The sequence below is a fragment of the Abrus precatorius genome, unplaced genomic scaffold, assembly GCF_003935025.1.
Source record: "Abrus precatorius isolate BTA unplaced genomic scaffold, Abrus_2018 Scaffold5, whole genome shotgun sequence".
In the NCBI taxonomy this organism is placed as follows: Eukaryota; Viridiplantae; Streptophyta; class Magnoliopsida; order Fabales; family Fabaceae; genus Abrus; species Abrus precatorius.
In genome coordinates this window covers 837,460-858,025 of record NW_020874395.1, presented here as the reverse complement: position 1 = coordinate 858,025, position 20,566 = coordinate 837,460, and the positions used below count along the sequence as shown (strand labels likewise).

The following is a 20,566-nucleotide window of genomic DNA, read 5'->3' as shown; positions in this document are numbered from 1 at the left end:
AACCATTCAAATTCTTTGTAATTTTTTAATTGATTAATTTTAGTAATTACTTGTTCATTAATATAACATAAAGTGTGACCTATAAAACAGAAAAAATAATTTATACACTAAACAAATTCAGATGGCATTAAAGATTTAAACATGTTAATAATGTTTAGCATTAAAATTATCAAAATATGGCTTTAATTTTTATTAAAAATCATAACCCTTTATTTTGGCCATTGAAAGTAGGAACCTCACAATTGTTAAAGCACAATTTGGTAAACACACAATTCTCCTGGTGAAAACAAGCAAAGAATCTCATAATAACCATCCAAATTCCATTCATTTTATAACTGATCAATGTTAGTAATTGCCTTTTTAATAATATAGTAGCAAAATGTTGTTTAGAACAACAGCAAAAATATAAATTTTTTGGTACCATAATGAGCCTGGGCCCTGAAAAGTAAAAACTTAACAAGGAGTGGTAACTTAGAAATCATATAACACTTCTGATTATCAGTGAAGCCTAAATCCTCCACAGAATCACAGATTAATATGAATCCATTAAGGTTACACATATTTGTAGTCTTTGGGGTGGAAATAAGTTAGTGCTATTAGTTTTGATTTGGATTAAACTTATATATTAAATTTGTGAAGATAATGTTTTTGACAAATCTTTTTTAGTAAAGAAATATCATTTTTAGATTAACAAAAAACTTGATGAGTCTATTTATTTAAATAAATATAATAATATACTATTATTGATATTATTCTTATTATATTATGTTTTTGTTTTAATAATCTATCTCATCTAAATTCAGAGTTTCATTTTAGAAAATAAAGAGCACAATAATAAGAGTTAATCATTTAAATTTTAATAACTTCATAATTTGTTACTAACATACATTTTGACTAAAAAATTATTATAACCTCGGTCTTTAATTGATTTGTTATATAACTGTGTATTTTACTTTTTAAAGCGAATTTTACACTTTAAATATATAAAATAAAAGTATGTTATTGATAATATATAGAAGAATTTGTCTTCTTTTATTAAATATTTAAAGAATATTTTTACAATAATTCTATCGTACTCAAATATAATAATCTTATCTAAAAGATATTTGTAGCCCATCTAAATTATTTAATAAGACACGTAATCTGATTTTAAGTAAATTAACAAAATTTAAATTTATATTAAAAAGTACATAAATTTTTTGTTTGACTTTTTATGAACAAAATATTACTATTAACTTATCTAAAATAGAATTATTTATTTAATAAACTAACTTACATAGAATATTTTCCAGAATCACAATCCTTCTCTCTCTCGTGAATGAACCCAACACAAACCAAACAGATAACCCAAAAACATAAACATATACATAAACGAGAGGCCAAGAAACAAGCTCTCTAACTTGAAAAACATCAAAAATGGTGGCTTTAAAGGCCACTTCACCATTTTCATCTCTCACCACAAACCTCTCCTCTTCCTCCAACCTCACTTCCCCATCTTCTCTTCTCCTTCTTCGCCACCATCTTCTTCTTCACCCCACAAGACCCACTTCAAGAGTTTCACACTTCACTGTTAGAGCCTACATAGAGAACCAAAATTCCTTTGCCTCTTTAGCCAACAAAGTCATTGGTGCACTCCCTGTGGTTGGCCTCTTCGCTAGGATCCTCAGTGATGAAGGTGGCGTTGGTGATGACCTTGTTGACTTTGCTGAATTTCGTAGGCGCGTTGGCAAGAACTGCTCCAACACTGATACCACAGCTTTTTATGAATTCCAAGATCGACGTGGAAAGGTAATGAATCATTTGGTTCCTACCCTTTGGTCAATTTTTCATCTTCAGTTTTTTTTCTTCTTTTTATGTAGAACTTATGAGGGTGATTAAGTTTGGTGATTAATCGTTCAATTATTTGACTGCCTCCCCAAAATCAAGTTTGAAGCTTGGGTTTTGTAGTTAAGCTTAACGAGGTTGATTTCATGCTCAAAACTTGATCTATATAAGCTTAAAATTTAATGAATTGGTTTAATTTCCTACCCCAGAATCAAATTTGAAACTTGGGTTTTGAAGTTAATTTAGTGAAGATGATTTAGAGAGCGTTTGGAAAAACCTGCATGGAGCTTATGAAAGTAGTTTATGACTGGCATAAGTTGATTTTTTACATATTTTAATGAGTTTTTTTTAGCTTACGATTAAAACTTATTGATTAAATTATGTACTCAAACGTGTCCACATTCATTAATTTAAATTAAATTTTTTCTTGTCATTCTTGGCAAGTTCACATTGAATTTGAACTTGGTGTGTCTGACTTGGTGTTATCTTGTTGTGGATAGACAGGGGATCCTCTCTATGTTCTGTTATGCTGTTGGCTAGCAGCCATTGGAGCAGGTCTTCTCAAAACTGAGGATCTTCTGGAAGGGGTGGCTAGGCTCCGCCTCTCTAATGACATTGAATTTGAGGAGCAGAATTTCATGGCCCTCATGAATGAGGCAAAGGAGGTTGGTCTCTATTTCCCTATGTAATATGTATTACTTTTGGTGTATCCATCTTCAAAGGCCATTTAGTTTTGAAGGGAAACTCTATTCTAAAATATGTTGTCTAAACTCTAAACAGTAAACACAATAGTTCTGATGTACTTATTGGCCTGAAAATAATTAGTGATTCAAAGGTTTCCTCAAGGCTTATTGTTGTTCTCTACTTTCGCGGAATCAGCATCTTTACACTTTACATTGCCAAAGATAATGCTTTCTCTTGCCTAAACCATCCTCTCTCTTTGGTGTAGACAATTTTCAATCACTGTAGCTTACCACACTGGCATAAGACTTTGCAAATATACCCTCAAGCCTTTCATGGAACATTCTTGCCTAGGCATAGTCCAAAAACTTACCTTGTGCCTCTATCACTTTCATTCAGTTTATATTATCTATAAAGGTCATTCTATTATCTGTGACATGAGGCCTTCCCTACAAAACATTTAATGACCTTTGGCTCGAGGGAAATAGGTATTCATTTCTTCTAGGTTGCTGCACTGCTGAGACATTAGCTAGTCACACATAATATATGTAAGGTGCATGTTTGGTTTTTATTTTGAGGTAAGAATAGTTTATTTTTTTCAGCTTCCTGAGAGAGTTTTTGAAAAATAAGTGACAATTTCTCTAAAATTAATCGATACCAAAAATGTAACAATGTGTTTCTCCCGGATGAAATTCTCATTCATTTTTTGTTGTGAGAAGTGCTATGTTATCAACTGGCTAGCTTGAGATGAGGAAAAGCAATTCCAAGACATGGCAAATATTTTTGTTGTTCATATCACTATTGCTCCTCATTTATGCTTGGTGTTTGATTATTTTTATGCCTCTACCCTAACAACTCAAGAAAATATATTCAACACTGTAGAGAAGGGCAAAGCTAAGGACTGAACCTCCTGCAATCCCAATGGAGATTCGAGCTGGGAAGGCTCTTGATGCTATCTATGTGTGCTGCTTTGGAAAGGACCCTGTAGAGGAAGAAGATGAAAGATTGCTAACTGCAATGCTTAGTGCTGTTTTCCCAACAGTTCAGAGAGAAAAGGTCCAGCAACTTGTCAAAGACAAGGCAGAGAAAGTAGCATCAGGAGTTAACGAGGAATATGTTTCTGAACCCAAGCCTCTATCAAAAGAAGCTGTGGAAATCCAAATGAAAGAACTTCAGTTCCTTAAACAAAATAGTGAGACTTAACTATAAGTGAAGCCTGTAATTTCCATTACATAATGCATTGAATGAAATTATATTTAGAAACTAAGCTGGTTTAGCCTTTTGGCTACTCAGAAAAAAGACAGATATCCTATATCTTATTCTCTTATGTGGGGTTATGACTTTTTGGAAAATGCAGAAATTTCATGTAATCACTGTTAGAACTTAGCATTATAAATGGTCAAGGTAGAAAATCATTTTATCTCTAATGCCATTTTATTTTTTGAAATTTTTGGAGTGATTTAGTTCTTCCCATTGCCACCCTATTGCTACATATCTCTCGCTTTGGATTGCTTCATCCGTCTTACATATTTGCAACACCTTTTGTGGCATTTAATAGGCACGGGAAGGTGTGAAAAATGAGATAGAACCGTAATTTTCTGTTAAGTTTGAAAATTTAACAAGAAATTTACTTAAATATTCTTTATATTATATATAAGTATTTAACAATTAATAAAAAATAGTTTTACTAAAAAAAGTATTAACAATGTAACGTCAATAGTTAGCTGAAGTTAGAAAAACGAGATGAAATTCGCTGATTATTCAACAAACCTCAAGATAGGAAGAATTTCCTCTTCAACGAGACTGTAATTTACTTTTTATAAAAGACAAGAAGAATGGAGTTAATTTGTATTTTCAAAATGAAGAGGAAGAACATGTAATTTTACCAAATCATATGGTCTGGTGGACATGATTTACTTTCGTTAGTCAATTTTCAATCCCATGTTAACCATAGATACTAATATCCTCGCATTAAAAGCAGTACATTCAAATTCTAAAAACACAAGAACCATACACAGAGAGCGGTCCTTACAATTTTATTTCTGAAATAAATTAAACGAGTACAAACTCAACAAAGCAAGCACATATCGTTATAGTGCCCTCTAGATCTTTATTTGCTCATCCATTGGCCTAAAAAATGGAAGATTTAAAGGCCACATTGACACACACTACTTCACCGGTATTGGCTTGCAAGTTGACCCCCCTTGACAATGTAGTTTTGTTCTGGAAAATCTTCACCCTTAAAGTGCCGGTCAAGCATGTCTTTGACACCAGCAGCATAACGTAGCTGAACAAGTTTGATTTATTATCAGTATTCCACCAAGTGAAAGAACTTACGCACATAGAAAAAAAAAAAAAAAGACAAGTAAATGCTAGAAAATTAAACAACCTGTGCATCTATTGTGGTGCCAGAAATATGAGGAGTCATGGCGTGGTTTGGCATGTAGCGCCATGGATGATCCTTTGGAGCTGGTTGTGGGTACCAAACATCACCACCATAACCTATAGAAATAAGAGATTAGGAATGACGATGAAAGAAGCGCTTGAATGATTTTAAAATTTAACAAATTTCAGGTATATCACGTTCAGTTTATTTTTACATGTGCCCAAGAACACAGAATAAAAACTTAAATATAGTAAATTTTTATTGAAAATCACAAGATATAGCAAGATTTAATGCATAAGTAACATTAAATCCTACTATTTTCAATAAAAACTTATTATTTATTGATTTTTCTAAACTTATTATTATCGTATTACATTACTTCCAACAGTAGTTTCAATGTTTTGATGGAAACACAATTTTTTGTGTGCTGGTTTTAGAATTACCTGCAACGTGGCCACTAGCACAAGCATCAGCAACTGCTTGGGTGTCCATGATTGCCCCTCGAGCATTGTTAACAATCAAGACACCCTTCTTGCACTTAGCAATTCTATTTTTGTCAAACAATCCTCTGAATCACAAAAACTTTAGTCACTACTCATCACTGGAAAATGATCAAAGAATTTGAATATCCATGCATAACACCATGTCTAAACCAGTACAACAAAAAGTATGGAATATACATGTACATTATTAAAAAAAAAACTTCATATATATGTTGGATTTGCCATGAATCCCTGGTGATAAATACTGATAATGCACAATTTTGAAAATTATAAAATGGCATAAGATTTCAACTGTTAAAATGTATTTTGTTGGATTAATATTAGAAGTATATACCTTGTCTGTTCAGTAAGAGGCATGTTGATAACAATTACATCACACTTTGGAAGCATTGCATCAAGGTCCTCCTCAAACTTTGCTCCAATTTGTTGCTCCAATTCAGAGTCCATCCTAAGTCGATCATAATACAGAAGATTACAGTTAAAAGGCTTCAATCTTTGTAGTAAAAGCTTCCCAATTCGTCCGGCACCAACGGTCCCTATGGTCTTGCCTTCAAGATCATAAGCTCTATATGCAATGCCAGCAACATTCCACTCTCCATTAACAGCCTGATGATACCCTGGCAAGAAATTCCTCACTAGAACAAGAATTCTCATGAGTTCGTCCTCTGCAACCGAAACTACATTGCTTCCTGTGATCTCTGCCACAGTTAAACCAGCAGCAGCAGCAGCCTTAAGATCAACATGATCAGAACCAATGCCAGCAGTCAAAAGTAGCTCTAAATTTTTCGCTTTTTTTATTCTTTCCGCAGTGACATAGGCAGGGTGAAATGGAGTAGTTATGAGGACATGGAGATCATGAAGGTGTTTCTCAAGTTCTGTCAACAAGACAACAAATAGCCATAAGTTCAAGCAATCAAAAAGATATAATTACATTTTTTTTGTTTACACCATCCAGTATCAGATCACTATACTGGTGCTGACTATATATAATTAATGTTATACTACTCTCAAGAATAACATATGCTACCAATTCATTATTCTACTCTCAAGTCTCAAGATAATGTTATATAAAGTGGAATTAAGTTAGCAAGATATATACTAACCACAATTCGGTCCTTCTTTGTCATCAGTGACGATATACTCATGACCTTGTGATTCAAGCCACTCACGAATACCCAATGCTCCTTCCACACATCCCACAAAGTTGGGATTCATGGAAGCATACTCATTCCCTTTGTAGAACACCCCCACAATCTTCTTCTTTCCACCAGTGGCCTATTCATAGTAGTACGAAAAAAATAAACAAATTAATCATGGTCATGCACAAACGAAATTGAAGAACAGAGACCAAAAATTAATATACACTTATTTTGATGCAAAAATACAATTGCATTAATGATTAACCAATTACATTTTTTTTTTCTTAATTAAATGTTTAATCCCTACAAAAATTAAACAATTTATATTTAATTCTTATAAATTTTTTTGTTAAAATACAGTATCTGCTATTTCATATACTGTTGTTTTTAGTTTCTTGTGTGAGCTTTTGATTACATCCCATCAACTAAACAAAAAATAGTCTGTGAAAAAGGAAATAAAATAGTAGGGAACTTTTGTCGTAACAAAAACTTAATTAAGCCAAAATTAATTTAAGGTTTAATTTGTTCAAGGAGAAACGAAAAAGACAAGTTTGATGACAAGGATGAACTGAACTACGTGTACTTGAGGTGCAATGGCAGAGCGACACCAACATCACGTGATCGTCACGGATCACGCATGCAACAAAGAGAAACTGCAATCAACAACCTCACAACACCAGATCCAAGCTCCGATCATTGAAGAAGAGAATGATTATACAAGAAGAAAATAAAATTGACACAGATACCCATGTGTTCCATGTGTTTAAGAAACATATTTTTATTTTTCACAAGTGATTCTAAAATGTTTTGTTTAGATTATTTTAGATAAAATGACGAGATTTTATCCATAAAAAAATTAATATAGTGTTTTAATTTCGATAATTCACCAAAGATTAGCCATAATAACTTGTACAAACTATTTTTCTAAAATTGGTGAAACAATTAATTGGGCTTACGTGAAGGTTCCTGGTGAAAGTGGAAGAAGAAGCAAGCAGGGAGCGAACCGCAGAGGAAGCCACACGTTTCATGGCCATCGTCAGAATCACCAAATGGTAATAATTAGAGAGAGAGAGAAGAAGAAGAAGAAGAAGAAGAAGAGAGCGATGAATTGAAGAGTGGAATAGAGTAAGGTTTATATAGAACCAAAAAACGTATCAGCAGACACCACAGTAGAGTACTAAGGTGAAAGCATAGCAATTACTAAGGTGAGGTTGCTCAGGGAAGGGATGAACTATTATTTTGTCCCCACCTTTGTCTTTGTCGCTTTTTATTGTTATACACGTGTGCCTTTCCATTCCTACGTGCCACTCTTTTCTTCAACTTTTCATTTAAAAAAAACACACTTTTTAAATATTTTTATAATATTTTAATTATTTATTAAAAACATTTGAGTCATTCTCTTTTTTACGCTGAATGTTTCAGTCTTACGATTTTATAATTTTTGATAAATTTTATTTTAAAAAATTTATTTATAAATATTTAAACTTAAGTTCAAGAGTTGAGGTTATAAAAAAAAATTGGTGACTGAAATTTATTGATAATATAAAATTAAGTAAACTTTATTCCTAATTTAACAAATTTTATTTATAATATTAATAAATTTTTACTAAAAATAAACAATATATTAAAAAATGTTACTAATAATTTTTTGTCCCTTTTCTCCTTTGCTCTATGCGCTTAAACTTCCTCAGCAATCATTCACTCACGTTATCTTCATTCTATTCCTAATCCCAAATTTAATTATGAAACTACTTTGTTATCTGCCAAGATTAATTTTAGCATGAATCATTAAGTACAAACCCTAGTGTGTTTGTCTTCAATTACTTTATTTTCAATTTATCTTTTTATATGTTAGCGTACGATAATTATTCTTGTTAGTTTTTTTTTAAGAAATAAAAAATTAAATTATCAAAAATAAGAAAAGTAATTAATTCTGTTATATTTTTTATAAATATAAATTTTATTTTAAAAATATTCATAATATTAAATAGTGTAGTTAGTAATTTATATATTTAATACTACTAATAAAAGAAAAGTTAAAAAATTTAAAAATTAATGTATCTTAAATTTATTATTTATTTTTTATAATAAGGATTAAAAAATATTCTATTTTACTTTTATAAAAAAAAATAAGAGGAAGTATTAATTAGTTGATGTGATAAAATGGTAGTCATTTATGATTCTTTTACACTGCAAGATCTGAAACATCAAAGTATGAGAGGAAGGATAAAAGGAAAGATAGAGGAAACAAAAAGCTAAATTTTAAGGACTTTTCGGTGATATTATATTATTTTGTAAATAATAAAATATTTATAATAATTAAATGAATTGAAATTTTATTATTCAATTTATTATTAAATAAAAATATTAATGATTAAATTATAACAATTGTTTTAAAAATTACTTTCAAATTATAATATTTTTATATAAACTAAAAATATAATTAAGTTTTAAAAACAATAATCTTCTTTAAACTTCGTATTCACGTGGTCAATCTATTAAGTTAAAAGTCTTATATTTAAATCTCACATTGTGCAAAAAATTTTCAGACGAGAGTCACAAATATATTTCGTGATCTATGACATTAGAAAAAAAAAACATTAAAATAAAGAAAAATGATGAAGTATTAATTAATTTTTCTTGTAAAAATTTATAAATCTATTTTACATTATAAAAAATTTTAAATTAGTAAATTTTATATTTTATAAACAACTCTAAAAACGGATAAGTGATATATTTTAAAAGAAAAGCTAATTAAAAATTAGTTTGAATTTGGTGTTAAAAAATACTCCAGGCAACAAGTGGGAGGAATTGTTTTTTGAAGCGCATATATATTGGACCCACAGGACGAGTCGCCACAATCACACTAAATAATTTTAGCTTTTAAAAAGTTGTAATCATTATAATAAATTTATAATTAAAACTTAAAATACAAACATTTATATTTCAAAATTTAATCACGTCCAATCAAGTATTTGTCTTTTAAGAAATAATAATATTTACAAGTAACAGTTAAATAGGATTTTTTTTAACAAGTTAACATTTTCGAAATTACCTTTTTAATAGACTTACTTTTAAAAATTAACATACATAACGATTTCAGATATTAAATTATGTATTAGCCGGTTTGATGAATAAAATTAAAAATACAATAAAATTTTATTTTAATATTTACTTAATTAATATGATATAATAAGTTGTGAAATATATTTTATAAACTTATCATATTCTTCTCTCTAATATAAACTTTCTATTATGAAAAGTTTGAATTAAAATTTAATAATATAAAATTAAATAGTCTATTTAATTTATTATTTTAATATATATTAAATTAAAAAATAAAATTATAATTTTTATATAAATTTTATATATTAATATTTATTAATTTTATATTGCACATCAAACACACTTCTACTTTTAAATTTATAAATTATGCTGAACCAAAATGTATATTTATCTAAATCATAATTTAGAAATGTTAAATTAATAATAATAAAAAAAACGTATTTTTATATGCACTATTTAGAAATTATATATACTGAAATATGATATTTTTTAAAATATATAAAACTTTAAAAAATCCAAAGATAATTTTTAGTGTAATATATAAATATATAAATTTAGAATAAAAACATAAATTCTCAAAAATTATTAATAACAACAATTTTTAAAAAATATTAAAATAAAAATTTATTAATAATGATTTTTAAATAATAATAAAATATTTAAAAATATATCAAAAGTCATCGCTGATCATTTTTGAAAACAAAATTATATTTCTGTATAAAAATTTTATAAAAAAAAAGCCCACGCACACTAAGCTGCTGCCGTCGGCGACCTCTCTCGTATTCGTATAGTGTGGCCTGACGTGACAGAGCCGTGTTTGACTGTTGGATTTGGATAACTTCCAAAATATGAAAAACGGATTTTTGGGTATTTTTCAAACCCCTATCATAAATGGGTTTTAAAAAAATGAAAATTAATTTAAATATAAAATTTGAAATTATTATATATTTAAATACAAAATTTTAATAAAATTATGAAAATATAGAGATAATATTTTAATTTAATAAAATTAATTAATTTTATTTAATAAATATTTTAAAATTTTATATTTTTAAATATCATATAAAAATCCAAAAAATTGTGAAAGTTAAAATAATAATAATAAGTATAAGCCTTAGATATTTTATACAATACTTTTTATTGAGAGGATGGATAAAATGTTGTGAGATGACATAAAGATGTCCCTATGGTTTATATTGTCGACTACAGAGTACAGTCCTTATAATTGTTATTTTACAATTTTATATTATTTACATAATCATTATTTTATTAAAGTTAAAAAGTATATGTACGGTTTAATGGCCTTAATAATGTCTTTTTAATTACTTATTACTAAAATAAAATTAAAAATAACTAATTCTTTATTTGGACAAATTTTTATCACATTAATTCATGTTTTGTATAAAAGTAAGACAAAATTATTTTTTTATTTTTTAATTAATTAAATTTATCTAAAAGAAGGATGAAATATCATATAATACGACATGTGTTAGTTATTTTGTATATAAGAAAGACGAAAAATAAAAAAAAAATTAAAATTTAATTTTGTCACTTAAGTGACACGTGGACCAATGAATTTTTTTTGTCTTTGATGTAAATAAAATAATAGTTTTGTCTTCATTTAAGACGAAATATTAAGATGACTACATGTGTATAAATTTTGTAAATTTTGTCTTTATCTGAAATAAAATTACAATGACTAGCGGCTACATCTTAATATTTAAAAAAATTTGGCTATATAATCTTATTATCGCTAGATTAAGATTGAAATGAAGAAAGGCTTGAAATCAAAGACTTGGAAGACTTTCCAAAAAAATTGTAAGATTAGTTATAAATTTTGAAAATTTTGGTGAAATTTTTGTATTTTTGATAATTTATTAAAATTGAAATGTTTTGTTAATTAAAATTGATAAATATTTAGTAAATATATTTTTATATATGTTGAAATTAAAGACTAATTTTTTAGATATTATTAAAAAATAAAAAGAATTATGTTAGTAAATGTTTAATATTATTGTGATGTTAAAATTGATGTTATATTTGTTGTGAATATTTAGTTTATATATGTGGAATACATATGTAACATATTAATTTTTTTGTAATATAAAATATGTGAAATGAGTAGTATGTTTGTATGTTTTAATAATAATTTAATTTGATTATTTATATAAATAAGTATAATTGTAATTGTTTATTAATATTGTATATTTTTTAAAAATACAGATGAGTAAGATTATTGTTATTGTATATTAGAATAGAAAAATTGTTGTTGGGAATGAATGTGTGACATTTGAAGGTAACAAAAAAATGATAAAGATAAAAAAAGGGATAAATTTTAGAAATTTGAAAAAAAGATTCATAACAAGTTAAATTTTAATAATAATTATTTCATATTTAAAATAATTTCTCATTTTATGATTGATTCAAACGTTAAATAATATACTATATTAAATATATATGATGATAAAAATATTAATTGTATAATTAGTATGTATCAACAATAAAAGTTAGGTCAATATAAATGATATGGAAAGTATAAATTAAATTATTATTATGAATATTGATTTATTTTTACCAGTAAAACATATTAAATTTATAATTGTAAGATATTGATCATTTGTATAATTTAGAGAAAAACAAATAGACGAAACATTTAAATAAAATAAAAAATATTAAATATAATGAATTTGATTTACTGATCTGTGTAATTTATTTTCGTTAAATAAAAGATAATGCTCTGACAGTATACAATAAACAAAGAAAAAGTATTATTTGGCAATAAGAACATTTTGTATTACAAAAATTTTTAAAACACTTATTAGTTAATAATCGTGTCACTAGTCAATCATCATGACACCACTGTCGTTACGAAGCACCACAACCAAACACTATCATCTGCCATTAGATTAGATGCCTGAATCTGATTATCCTTTGCAGTCTATGATGGGCCACAGATTCCAACCTTTGTCACTAATAATCAAAATAAGACAAAATATTTTTACTCTGCCATCGGTTATCGACAATCTTTGACTTTAGATATCTTGGTTGCCACTTTATTTGTGTCAAAATAATTTAGATTAATATTTGATTACTTATAACTTGTATACAGATAATTTAGATTAATCTTTAAAGTTTATATTTAAGTCATTTTTAGAAATTAAACTTTATGTTAAAAAAGTTAAAATAACCATTGGTCCTTGACATTTTGTAACTGTTGAGTCTTAACAGGCCCATTACAGTTAATTGCTGGACATTGTCCATGATTTTGCTCTAAGCAGGCCCATTAAAGATAATGCTATTATTGCTTTTGAGTATTTTCATTGTACCAACTACCAAGGAAGAAACAAAAGGAAAAAAGGGTTTTGTGACTTTTAAAGTGAGACACATCAAAAGCTTGGGATAGAATAGAATAACTTTTTCTATAAAGCACTCTTGTTAGTATGGCCCACATATACTTTCTATAAGACCAACAAAAAAATATTGAATATTGTATATTTTAATTATTTAATAATTATTTTTTGAAAAATAGACAATGCTTTGAACTTGTTTTTTATTTAAAAAATTGTTTTAATTTCATAATTTTTGTGCAGTGTATTACAAAGTACTTGTTTTCTAAGGCATTTTATGGGACAGCAAATTTTTTTTCAATATTTTGTTAGACAAATTGTCTTAAAAAAATCAACTATATTGTATTCAAAATATTTTTATCTTAATAAAAATTTGGTCTTTTTCTTCTACAATTTTAATTTATTTTTTCTTCTTGTAACATTATATTATTTATAATATCTTTCACTTTTACTTTTAATATATATATTTTTATTATCTCCCTCTTCTCTCCACCTATTACACCTAAAAATATTTCAACGTAGAGCTTTCAATTCGAGTTATCTTATATTTTTTCAAATCTTTAAAACGGTAGTTTATGCTTAACTATATGAAAGTAGGAGTTCATGTAGATTGATTCACATAATTATAATTTATAATAAAAATGCAACAACAATATAGCGTGTAATGAGTTTATATAAACCCATCTATACTAGGGTAATTTTTTAAGTGGATTTTCTCAGGTTAGACTAAAAATTTTAAATTTGTTTAGGTTTTAAATTTAAATAAAATATTATTCTCAACCCCAAAAATTGAGAACAAATAATTGAAAAATATTTATTATTTGAATTATAAAATATTATGATTTTATAATAAAAAAAATACCATTCTTATGTTCTTCATTTAGTTGCTCACACTTTACATTTTAACGCATGATTTTCCTAATTTAAATGGGCGGGCTGAAAAGTAGTAATTGGATTGGGCCTGGGAGCCCAATAGTAGAAAAGCAAAGAAAATGATAGTTGGTTCTGGCAGTTTCCGTTGTTCAAACAAAATAAGAAGGTTGTGGCAGTTTCGAAGCACAGTGGGAGTGAAGAGAGAGATGGATCCATCGGCGGCACAACCGAGTCCGACGGTGAGTCAACGCGACCAGTGGATGGTAGAGTCACAGGTGTTCCAGATTTACCATCTCTTCGCCACCATTCCTCCCAGCGCTCAATCGCTCATGATGGAGCTTCAACGCGATAAACACTTTGAGTTTGTATCCAAAGGACTTCGCCACCTCGGTTCCTCCTTTTCCGTATTGGACGCTAGGTCTCTCTCTCTGTTGTTTGAACTTTGAATTGCTATTTCTGTTATTGTTTTTACCTGTTTTTGATTAAATGATATGTTGTGATTATGCAGTCGACCTTGGCTTTGCTACTGGATCGTTCACTCCATTGCTTTGTTGGGAGAATCCGTCGACGACGAACTTGAAGATAACACTATCGATTTTCTCAACCGTTGCCAGGTTTGCGTTTCTCATTCTATTTCTCTTTGCGTTGTTTACTTTTTTCTTTTGCATTATTTGTAATTTAGTGACGTAATCAATTCAAGCAGATAAACAAAAAATTTGAGCCGTTGTTTGGAATTTTTTTTTCAGTTGATATGCTTTTCTTTTTTTGCGAACTGTTACAACGGGATTTTATTTGTAAGTCAGTGACGTAATGCATGAAAGCAAACGAACAGAAAAATGACTATGTAAGATATTCATTTTGTAGAGCAATGTGCATGTTTGGAAACACATTAAAAACTTGTAAACATCAATCTAACGCAGAACTTACAACATTGTGTTTGGTTGGATGTTACTGTGCCTTGGACGTGCATCATTTCAAAACAACTTAGCGTGTGTTGGGTTTTGCTTTCGGAAAGGTTAAATGCACATCCTTTTAATGCTATTCCGAGCAGTTTTGCTTCAAAAATGTGCCTATGATTAGAATTGATGCTGTTCCAAACATGCGCTTAGAGTTGCTTCTGGAACTAAATGTGCATTTACAATATATTGATGCTGAACCAAACTGGCTGTAATGGCATTGAAGCAACCATGGATCTATGTCCATTCAATTGTAAATCCAAACATGCTAGATAAGGCCTTGATATTAGACAGTTGAACTTGAAGTAAGCAATCAATGTTGTTGAAAAATGGATATATGTATACATATGGCTGAAAAGTTATGATTAAATGATATCCTATATTACTAAGTGTAGAGTGCCTCTTTTTTTTAATAGTCTGGAAATAGATTTTCACTTTTTGCATTGTAATGGTTTTGATCAAGAGTGCCAAACATGGCCTGGCTGATCCTTCAGTTACCATATTTTAGTATTAATTTAAGACGGGATTTCTTGGCTGGCCACTTTTTTCCTATCTCATTCCTATTCCCTCATAAATTTCTCATTCTTTTATAACCAACAGGATCCAAATGGTGGATATTGTGGAGGACCAGGCCAGGCAAGCAACTATTCTTATCTTTTGCTTACTTCTACTTGATTACTAAGCTATGGTTTTGTTGAATTTGATTCTTACCTTTTATCTCTACCTCTCTCTTTGAAGCTACATTTTTTTTTATTTTTGGTTCCCCATCTAGTTTAATTTGGATCCAACCCGAGTCTCTCATTGAAGCTACATTTTATTGTCTCTTTGTGCCAACTCTAATGTATATAAATAGAAAACTAACTAATATTGTGATTAGTTATTAAGTAAAATATGCCTCCATAATTACGTATAATATATAGCTGCTGCTTTTGCAAAGACTAAAGAGAACAGGTCAAAGGGATCTTATACTGCATGTTTGATCCTGTGGCTTGAAGGCAGTATATTTGAATTGGGACAAAATCAGTTGAATAAGTTTAGGCTGTATTTTTTTGTACACTTTCTTTTTCAAAAAATAGAATTCTTGTTATGTAATTCTAATATTTTTTATGTGACATTTATTCTTATATTTTCTAGGTTCTTTCATTTTGTTGTAACTGACTAATTGTATTCTTGGAAAGAGTATAAAACTTCTCAAAATGAAGTTGCTTGTCTTTCATGTTTATTCTTTCAATGTTCAAGAAGCATAATGGATTAATGATTAATATCCTTGAAATCTTCCTCAGATTCCTCATCTTGCAACAACTTATGCTGCAGTTAATACACTTATTACTTTGGGTGGTCAGAAATCCCTGGCATCAATTAATAGGTGGTCAGTTTATGCACTCAGAGAAAGTTTTTACGATGTTGTGTTGCATTATTTATATGGTAGAGTAAGTCTTCATTTGGTTGGAATTGATTGGTTTGGTACTTTGAACATATTATTCCCAGAGATAAATTGTGTGGATTTCTCCGGCGGATGAAACAACCAAATGGGGGATTCAGGTTTGATGTCTTATTCATCTCTGTGCCTTCAATTAACAAGAAGAAATTAGACTGATGTCGTGTATCCATTTTTAATTGTATCTGATGACTATTCATTAAATTTTTATATATAATGGATAACAAGAAATTAGACCTATTAATGGTGACAGATTTGATTTGCTTGTGTATTTGGTGCCATGTGTGCAGAACTTAATCTGTCACTGTGCACAAATCTAATGGGTTTGACTTCAAGTGATGTGTTAAAGTATTTTCTTAATCTAATGGGTGTTGACACATGCAGAATTGATCCGGGAAACCATCATCTTCTAATTCTTTCTTTCCAAATACTTTATTCAGGATGCACAATGAAGGAGAAATTGATGTTCGAGCTTGCTACACTGCCATTTCTGTAAGTTGGTATCTGTCTTTATTTCACAAATGCTTGTGTGTGTGTGTGTGTATGGATGGTCAGAAATTTTACTTGGTGGATCAGCGTCATACATAATTGTTATTAGAATGGTCCTTTAATTTTATAAGACATGGCTTAGATAGCATATTACTAATTAGTATTGAAGGTTGTTAAAGATGTTGAGTGAGACTTTTTTACTGTTATCATCTATTTTATGTTCGTTGTGGGAGGGTTTTTTTTTATGCTATTGCTGGTATAAAATGTTATCTATTGCATAACACAGAATCTTGTTGGAATCAGGTTGCAAGTGTTTTAAACATTTTGGATGATGAACTGATCCATAATGTTGGAGATTACATTTTAAGGTTAGTTTGAAGAAGCAATAACTTTAATTTTCCAGCTTGAAGTGCATTGTCTTATAGTTATTATGCAATACATATTTTATATTTTGGTGCTTCTCTGCAGCTGTCAAACATATGAGGGTGGCATTGCAGGTGAGCCTGGTTCTGAAGCTCATGGTGGGTATGTGTCATCATTCTTTCTCTCCTATTTTACCTCTTCACTATCATATATGGAATTAAAAACCAAAGGAGGTATGAGAAACATTTAATTTTGACTATTTATTTATAAGGTACACCTTTTGTGGATTAGCCGCAATGATTCTGATTGGTGAGGTTAATCGTTTGGATCTGCCTCGTTTAGCTGTAAGAGAATTGTTCCTTTCCTTATTGGCTTCCAATTAATCATATGAACTTTTGAAGTTGGCAACACTTGAAGTTGTATGGATGGTTTAATTATGTGAGGCTTTGCATTAGGAGTGGGTGGTATTTCGGCAAGGTAAGGAATGTGGATTCCAGGGAAGAACAAATAAATTGGTGGACGGATGCTATTCCTTTTGGCAGGTGATTTAAATTTTATATTTTCTTTATCAATCTTCTTTGTGATATAGTTGGATTGAAACTTGAAAATAAGCAGGGAGGTTCTGTTGCACTATTGCAAAGATTATATTCTATTATGGACAAACAAATGGAACAAGCCTCACTGATTTTTCCAAGATCTGATGTATCTGAAGAAAAAGAAAGTTTGGATGGGACCACTAGTCATGAAGGTAGGTTGACTTTGAAGTACATGTTTGAAAAATTTATTTTGTAACTTTTCCCTTTAATACCTATATTTCTTTCTAATTTCATTCCACATTATATTAATAATTTACTTTTTTTAAATTCTTATTCTCACAGGCACTAATGAATCTTGTTCTGCCGATTTTAAAAATATTGGCTATAACTTTATCAATGAGTGGACGGCACAGGAACCGATTTTTCACAGCATTGCTTTACAGCAATATATTCTCCTATGTGCACAGGTCTGCATTTTATCTACTAGTTTCCCATACTGATCCTTGTGCCTCTAATTTACCTCTTAAGATGCCTTCTTGATTCCTTGAAAGCTTGAAATGAAAATTCAGCTTTATATGAATGCATCTTGTCCAATAATTTGAAATTTTGAAGTTTTGATTCACCTGACATTATGTTCTGTAATCATTGTGATGGATGAGAGCTAAATATTTTAAAATTTCTGCTAAGTTTGAACTTTGACAGAATCAAAATGTTAGTTGAATCACTTTGACTCTGCCCAAAAAAAGGGGTTGAATCAGTTGACTGCACTTTCGGACAATTGATAAACAAAGTTCAACCTTTTTAATAATTGATTTCTTTTTCCTGTTAAAACCAACCTCCTCTTTCGACATTTGATTGATATCCTTACTTCAACCATCTATCTATGTACCTGATGCTACCTTCAATTTGTTGAAATTTGCATTATTTTATTTATCCAATGCATTGGTCGTATCACATAATGCATTGATCCAGTTTTCTAAAGAATACTGCTTTTCCCCTTTATAGGTTCGATTGGTTGTAAGTGATTAAACTAATGCTTTTGAGTGATGATGACATCTTACGTGCCAGCGTTCATTATCCTTCCTCTTTGCAATTTTTTTTCCTTTGGTGTCACCCCAATATGTGCTTGATGCAGGAGCAAGAGGGTGGATTGAGAGACAAACCGGGTAAACGTAGAGATCACTATCACACATGTTACTGTTTGAGTGGGCTCTCATTGTGCCAGTATAGCTGGTCAAAGCATCCAGATTCTCCACCGTTGCCGAAGGAAGTATTGGGACCCTATTCTAATCTCTTAGAACCTATCCATCCCCTCTTTAATGTTGTCTTAGATCGATATCGCGAGGCTCATGAATTCTTTGCTGGGTCGTGACTGGTGACTAGATTTTAGCTACCAACAGCTTTCTCTGTATAATGTAAAATAATTTCATTGGAAAGTTACTAGTAAATATGATAAAAACAGTGCTCGAATACTTGGGTTATGTGTCTCTAGGTTTTCGGAATTATTGTTGTGGATATTATGTCAATGAAACAGAAGTTGATGATGTCTGTTGTATTTTTTTTTTTTTTTCAATATAAGTTGATTTCTGTTGTATTGTGTGTTTTGGGTGCACGCGCGCTCCTTTTTTAGCCCGTGGGACCGCCATATGTAGGCTATGATGCATTAAATAGTGTAAATAAAATACGGTTTTGTTAACCCAATCTAAGAGTTGAGATTAAATATCTAAATGTAAGTTTTTATTAGAAAAAATTGTTTATTATATTGGAGATACAAAAGTATAATAAATCTTTTATTTTTTTACTAAAAAAAATATTACTATTAGATGTTTAACTCAATTCTAAAGATTTAGGTCAATGTTTTTTTATTAAAATATATGAAATAGAAATAAATTTTTTTTTTTGCGATCCATGGTTAAATTTGATGTATGATAAATTATTTTAATTTGTCAACAAAGGATACTATATTAAGGATTGAACTTGTATTTACAACTTCAACATTTTTGTAACTTTTTTTAAAAAAATTTTCATTAATAATAGTGAAATTAATTTTCATTATTTACTCGATCTTTGTAATTTACTAATGATGCAATGCCTACAAAAGAAATACTAGCAACATTCTTTAAAATATTATTTTAAAATTTAATAATATTATTTGTTATTTGTTAAAGTTTATAAAAGTATGTGAATTTTACTTCTAATTTAATGACTTCTACTTAAAAATTGATAGTGTTTAAAAGAGTGTTTGTAGAGTATGTTTTTAACATTCCTTTACCTACAAAGTTTTGTCTAGGTGAATCCTGAAAACAAATTTTGACACCATGCTGAACTAGTGTTTCATTGGCTAAATGACTTTGATCACGATTTAGTTAGTGTTTTAATTACGGATCACGTGTACTGTAGGTTAGCGTATCATTGGTTAAACTTAAATGACCCTTTAGGTTTTGAAAACTTTGCTTATAAATCAAATGCAGGAATAATTGTTGTCGTGACAGACCCCAATCTCTAAATTTTCTCCAAACTAATCTCACCTCTTCGAGTTCACTTTGATGAACGAATAAATTTTAATATACTTAAATCACCGTAAATGCCACTAATTTCTTCGTGGATTTATTTTAAATTTCTCGAGGCTTCAACGGTTAGGCATGCAACATACAGTAGCATGATGAAGACAACATTGATAATAAAAAAAGTTTTGCGTCAATGAAGATTTACAATGAGATTAAAAATTGTTTCTGAATTCTGATCTAAATAACACACTTGTCTTAAGCTAAAAGTTGACAAAGTGAGCTCATCTTATGGACTTCATGGGATAAGCAACTGACTTGGTCCTTTACTTGTGACTTATAGTTATGCTAGAAAATGTTTATAATCAATGATAAACAATCATTTTGTGTTAACTTCATCATCTATATATCATAGGATTAAAATTTATCATTTTATCACCCCTTTCTAAATTATGTTTTAC

The 20,566-nt window shown here is 29.3% G+C and overlaps 3 protein-coding genes across 5 annotated transcripts; 2 read left to right on the top strand and 1 right to left on the bottom strand.

Moving 5' to 3' along the window:
• Window positions 1-1,290: 1,290 nt before the first annotated feature.
• Window positions 1,291-4,486, top strand: LOC113867256 (photosystem I assembly factor PSA3, chloroplastic). Its single transcript, XM_027502444.1, has 3 exons — window positions 1,291-1,788; window positions 2,325-2,489; window positions 3,388-4,486. Exons 1-3 carry the CDS (start codon window positions 1,417-1,419, stop codon window positions 3,706-3,708), a joined length of 858 nt encoding a protein of 285 aa, XP_027358245.1. The 5' UTR covers window positions 1,291-1,416; the 3' UTR covers window positions 3,709-4,486.
• LOC113867255 (formate dehydrogenase 1, mitochondrial) lies at window positions 4,329-7,761 on the bottom strand. 2 transcript variants are annotated; one of them, XM_027502442.1, is made up of 6 exons: window positions 7,490-7,761; window positions 6,498-6,669; window positions 5,729-6,269; window positions 5,335-5,459; window positions 4,895-5,007; window positions 4,329-4,792 (listed from the first exon to the last, which is right to left on the bottom strand). In XM_027502442.1, exons 1-6 carry the CDS (start codon window positions 7,565-7,567, stop codon window positions 4,679-4,681), a joined length of 1,143 nt encoding a protein of 380 aa, XP_027358243.1. In that variant the 5' UTR covers window positions 7,568-7,761; the 3' UTR covers window positions 4,329-4,678. The 2 variants fall into 2 exon arrangements, with proteins under 2 accessions (XP_027358243.1, XP_027358244.1); XM_027502443.1 differs by lacking the exon at window positions 7,490-7,761 and adding an exon at window positions 7,108-7,247 and having other exon boundaries at window positions 4,422-4,792.
• Window positions 7,762-13,981: 6,220 nt separating this feature from the next.
• LOC113867492 (protein farnesyltransferase subunit beta) lies at window positions 13,982-19,192 on the top strand. 2 transcript variants are annotated; one of them, XM_027502856.1, is made up of 13 exons: window positions 13,982-14,237; window positions 14,328-14,433; window positions 15,376-15,411; window positions 16,059-16,141; window positions 16,264-16,317; window positions 16,654-16,705; window positions 17,006-17,070; window positions 17,171-17,227; window positions 17,337-17,409; window positions 17,521-17,607; window positions 17,681-17,813; window positions 17,944-18,068; window positions 18,737-19,192. In XM_027502856.1, the coding sequence occupies exons 1-13, from the start codon at window positions 14,026-14,028 to the stop codon at window positions 18,971-18,973; spliced, it is 1,320 nt and encodes a 439-aa protein (XP_027358657.1). In that variant the 5' UTR covers window positions 13,982-14,025; the 3' UTR covers window positions 18,974-19,192. The 2 variants fall into 2 exon arrangements, with proteins under 2 accessions (XP_027358657.1, XP_027358658.1); XM_027502857.1 differs by lacking the exon at window positions 15,376-15,411 and having other exon boundaries at window positions 18,737-19,097.
• Window positions 19,193-20,566: the final 1,374 nt, after the last annotated feature.

Excerpts from the sequence above, each read along its gene's own strand:
- LOC113867256 (XM_027502444.1), top strand. The coding sequence starts at position 1,417 with ATGGTGGCTTTAAAGGCCACTTCACCATTTTCATCTCTCACCACAAAC. Across the intron at positions 1,789-2,324 it reads TCCAAGATCGACGTGGAAAG|ACAGGGGATCCTCTCTATGT; the intron begins GTAATGAATCAT and ends TGTTGTGGATAG. Across the intron at positions 2,490-3,387 it reads TCATGAATGAGGCAAAGGAG|AGAAGGGCAAAGCTAAGGAC; the intron begins GTTGGTCTCTAT and ends TCAACACTGTAG.
- LOC113867255 (XM_027502442.1), bottom strand. The coding sequence starts at position 7,567 with ATGGCCATGAAACGTGTGGCTTCCTCTGCGGTTCGCTCCCTGCTTGCT. Across the intron at positions 6,270-6,497 it reads CAAAGAAGGACCGAATTGTG|AACTTGAGAAACACCTTCAT; the intron begins GTTAGTATATAT and ends TCTTGTTGACAG. Across the intron at positions 5,008-5,334 it reads TGCTAGTGGCCACGTTGCAG|GTTATGGTGGTGATGTTTGG; the intron begins GTAATTCTAAAA and ends TTATTTCTATAG.
- LOC113867492 (XM_027502856.1), top strand. The coding sequence starts at position 14,026 with ATGGATCCATCGGCGGCACAACCGAGTCCGACGGTGAGTCAACGCGAC. Across the intron at positions 16,318-16,653 it reads CAACCAAATGGGGGATTCAG|GATGCACAATGAAGGAGAAA; the intron begins GTTTGATGTCTT and ends TACTTTATTCAG. Across the intron at positions 17,410-17,520 it reads TGGATCTGCCTCGTTTAGCT|GAGTGGGTGGTATTTCGGCA; the intron begins GTAAGAGAATTG and ends GCTTTGCATTAG.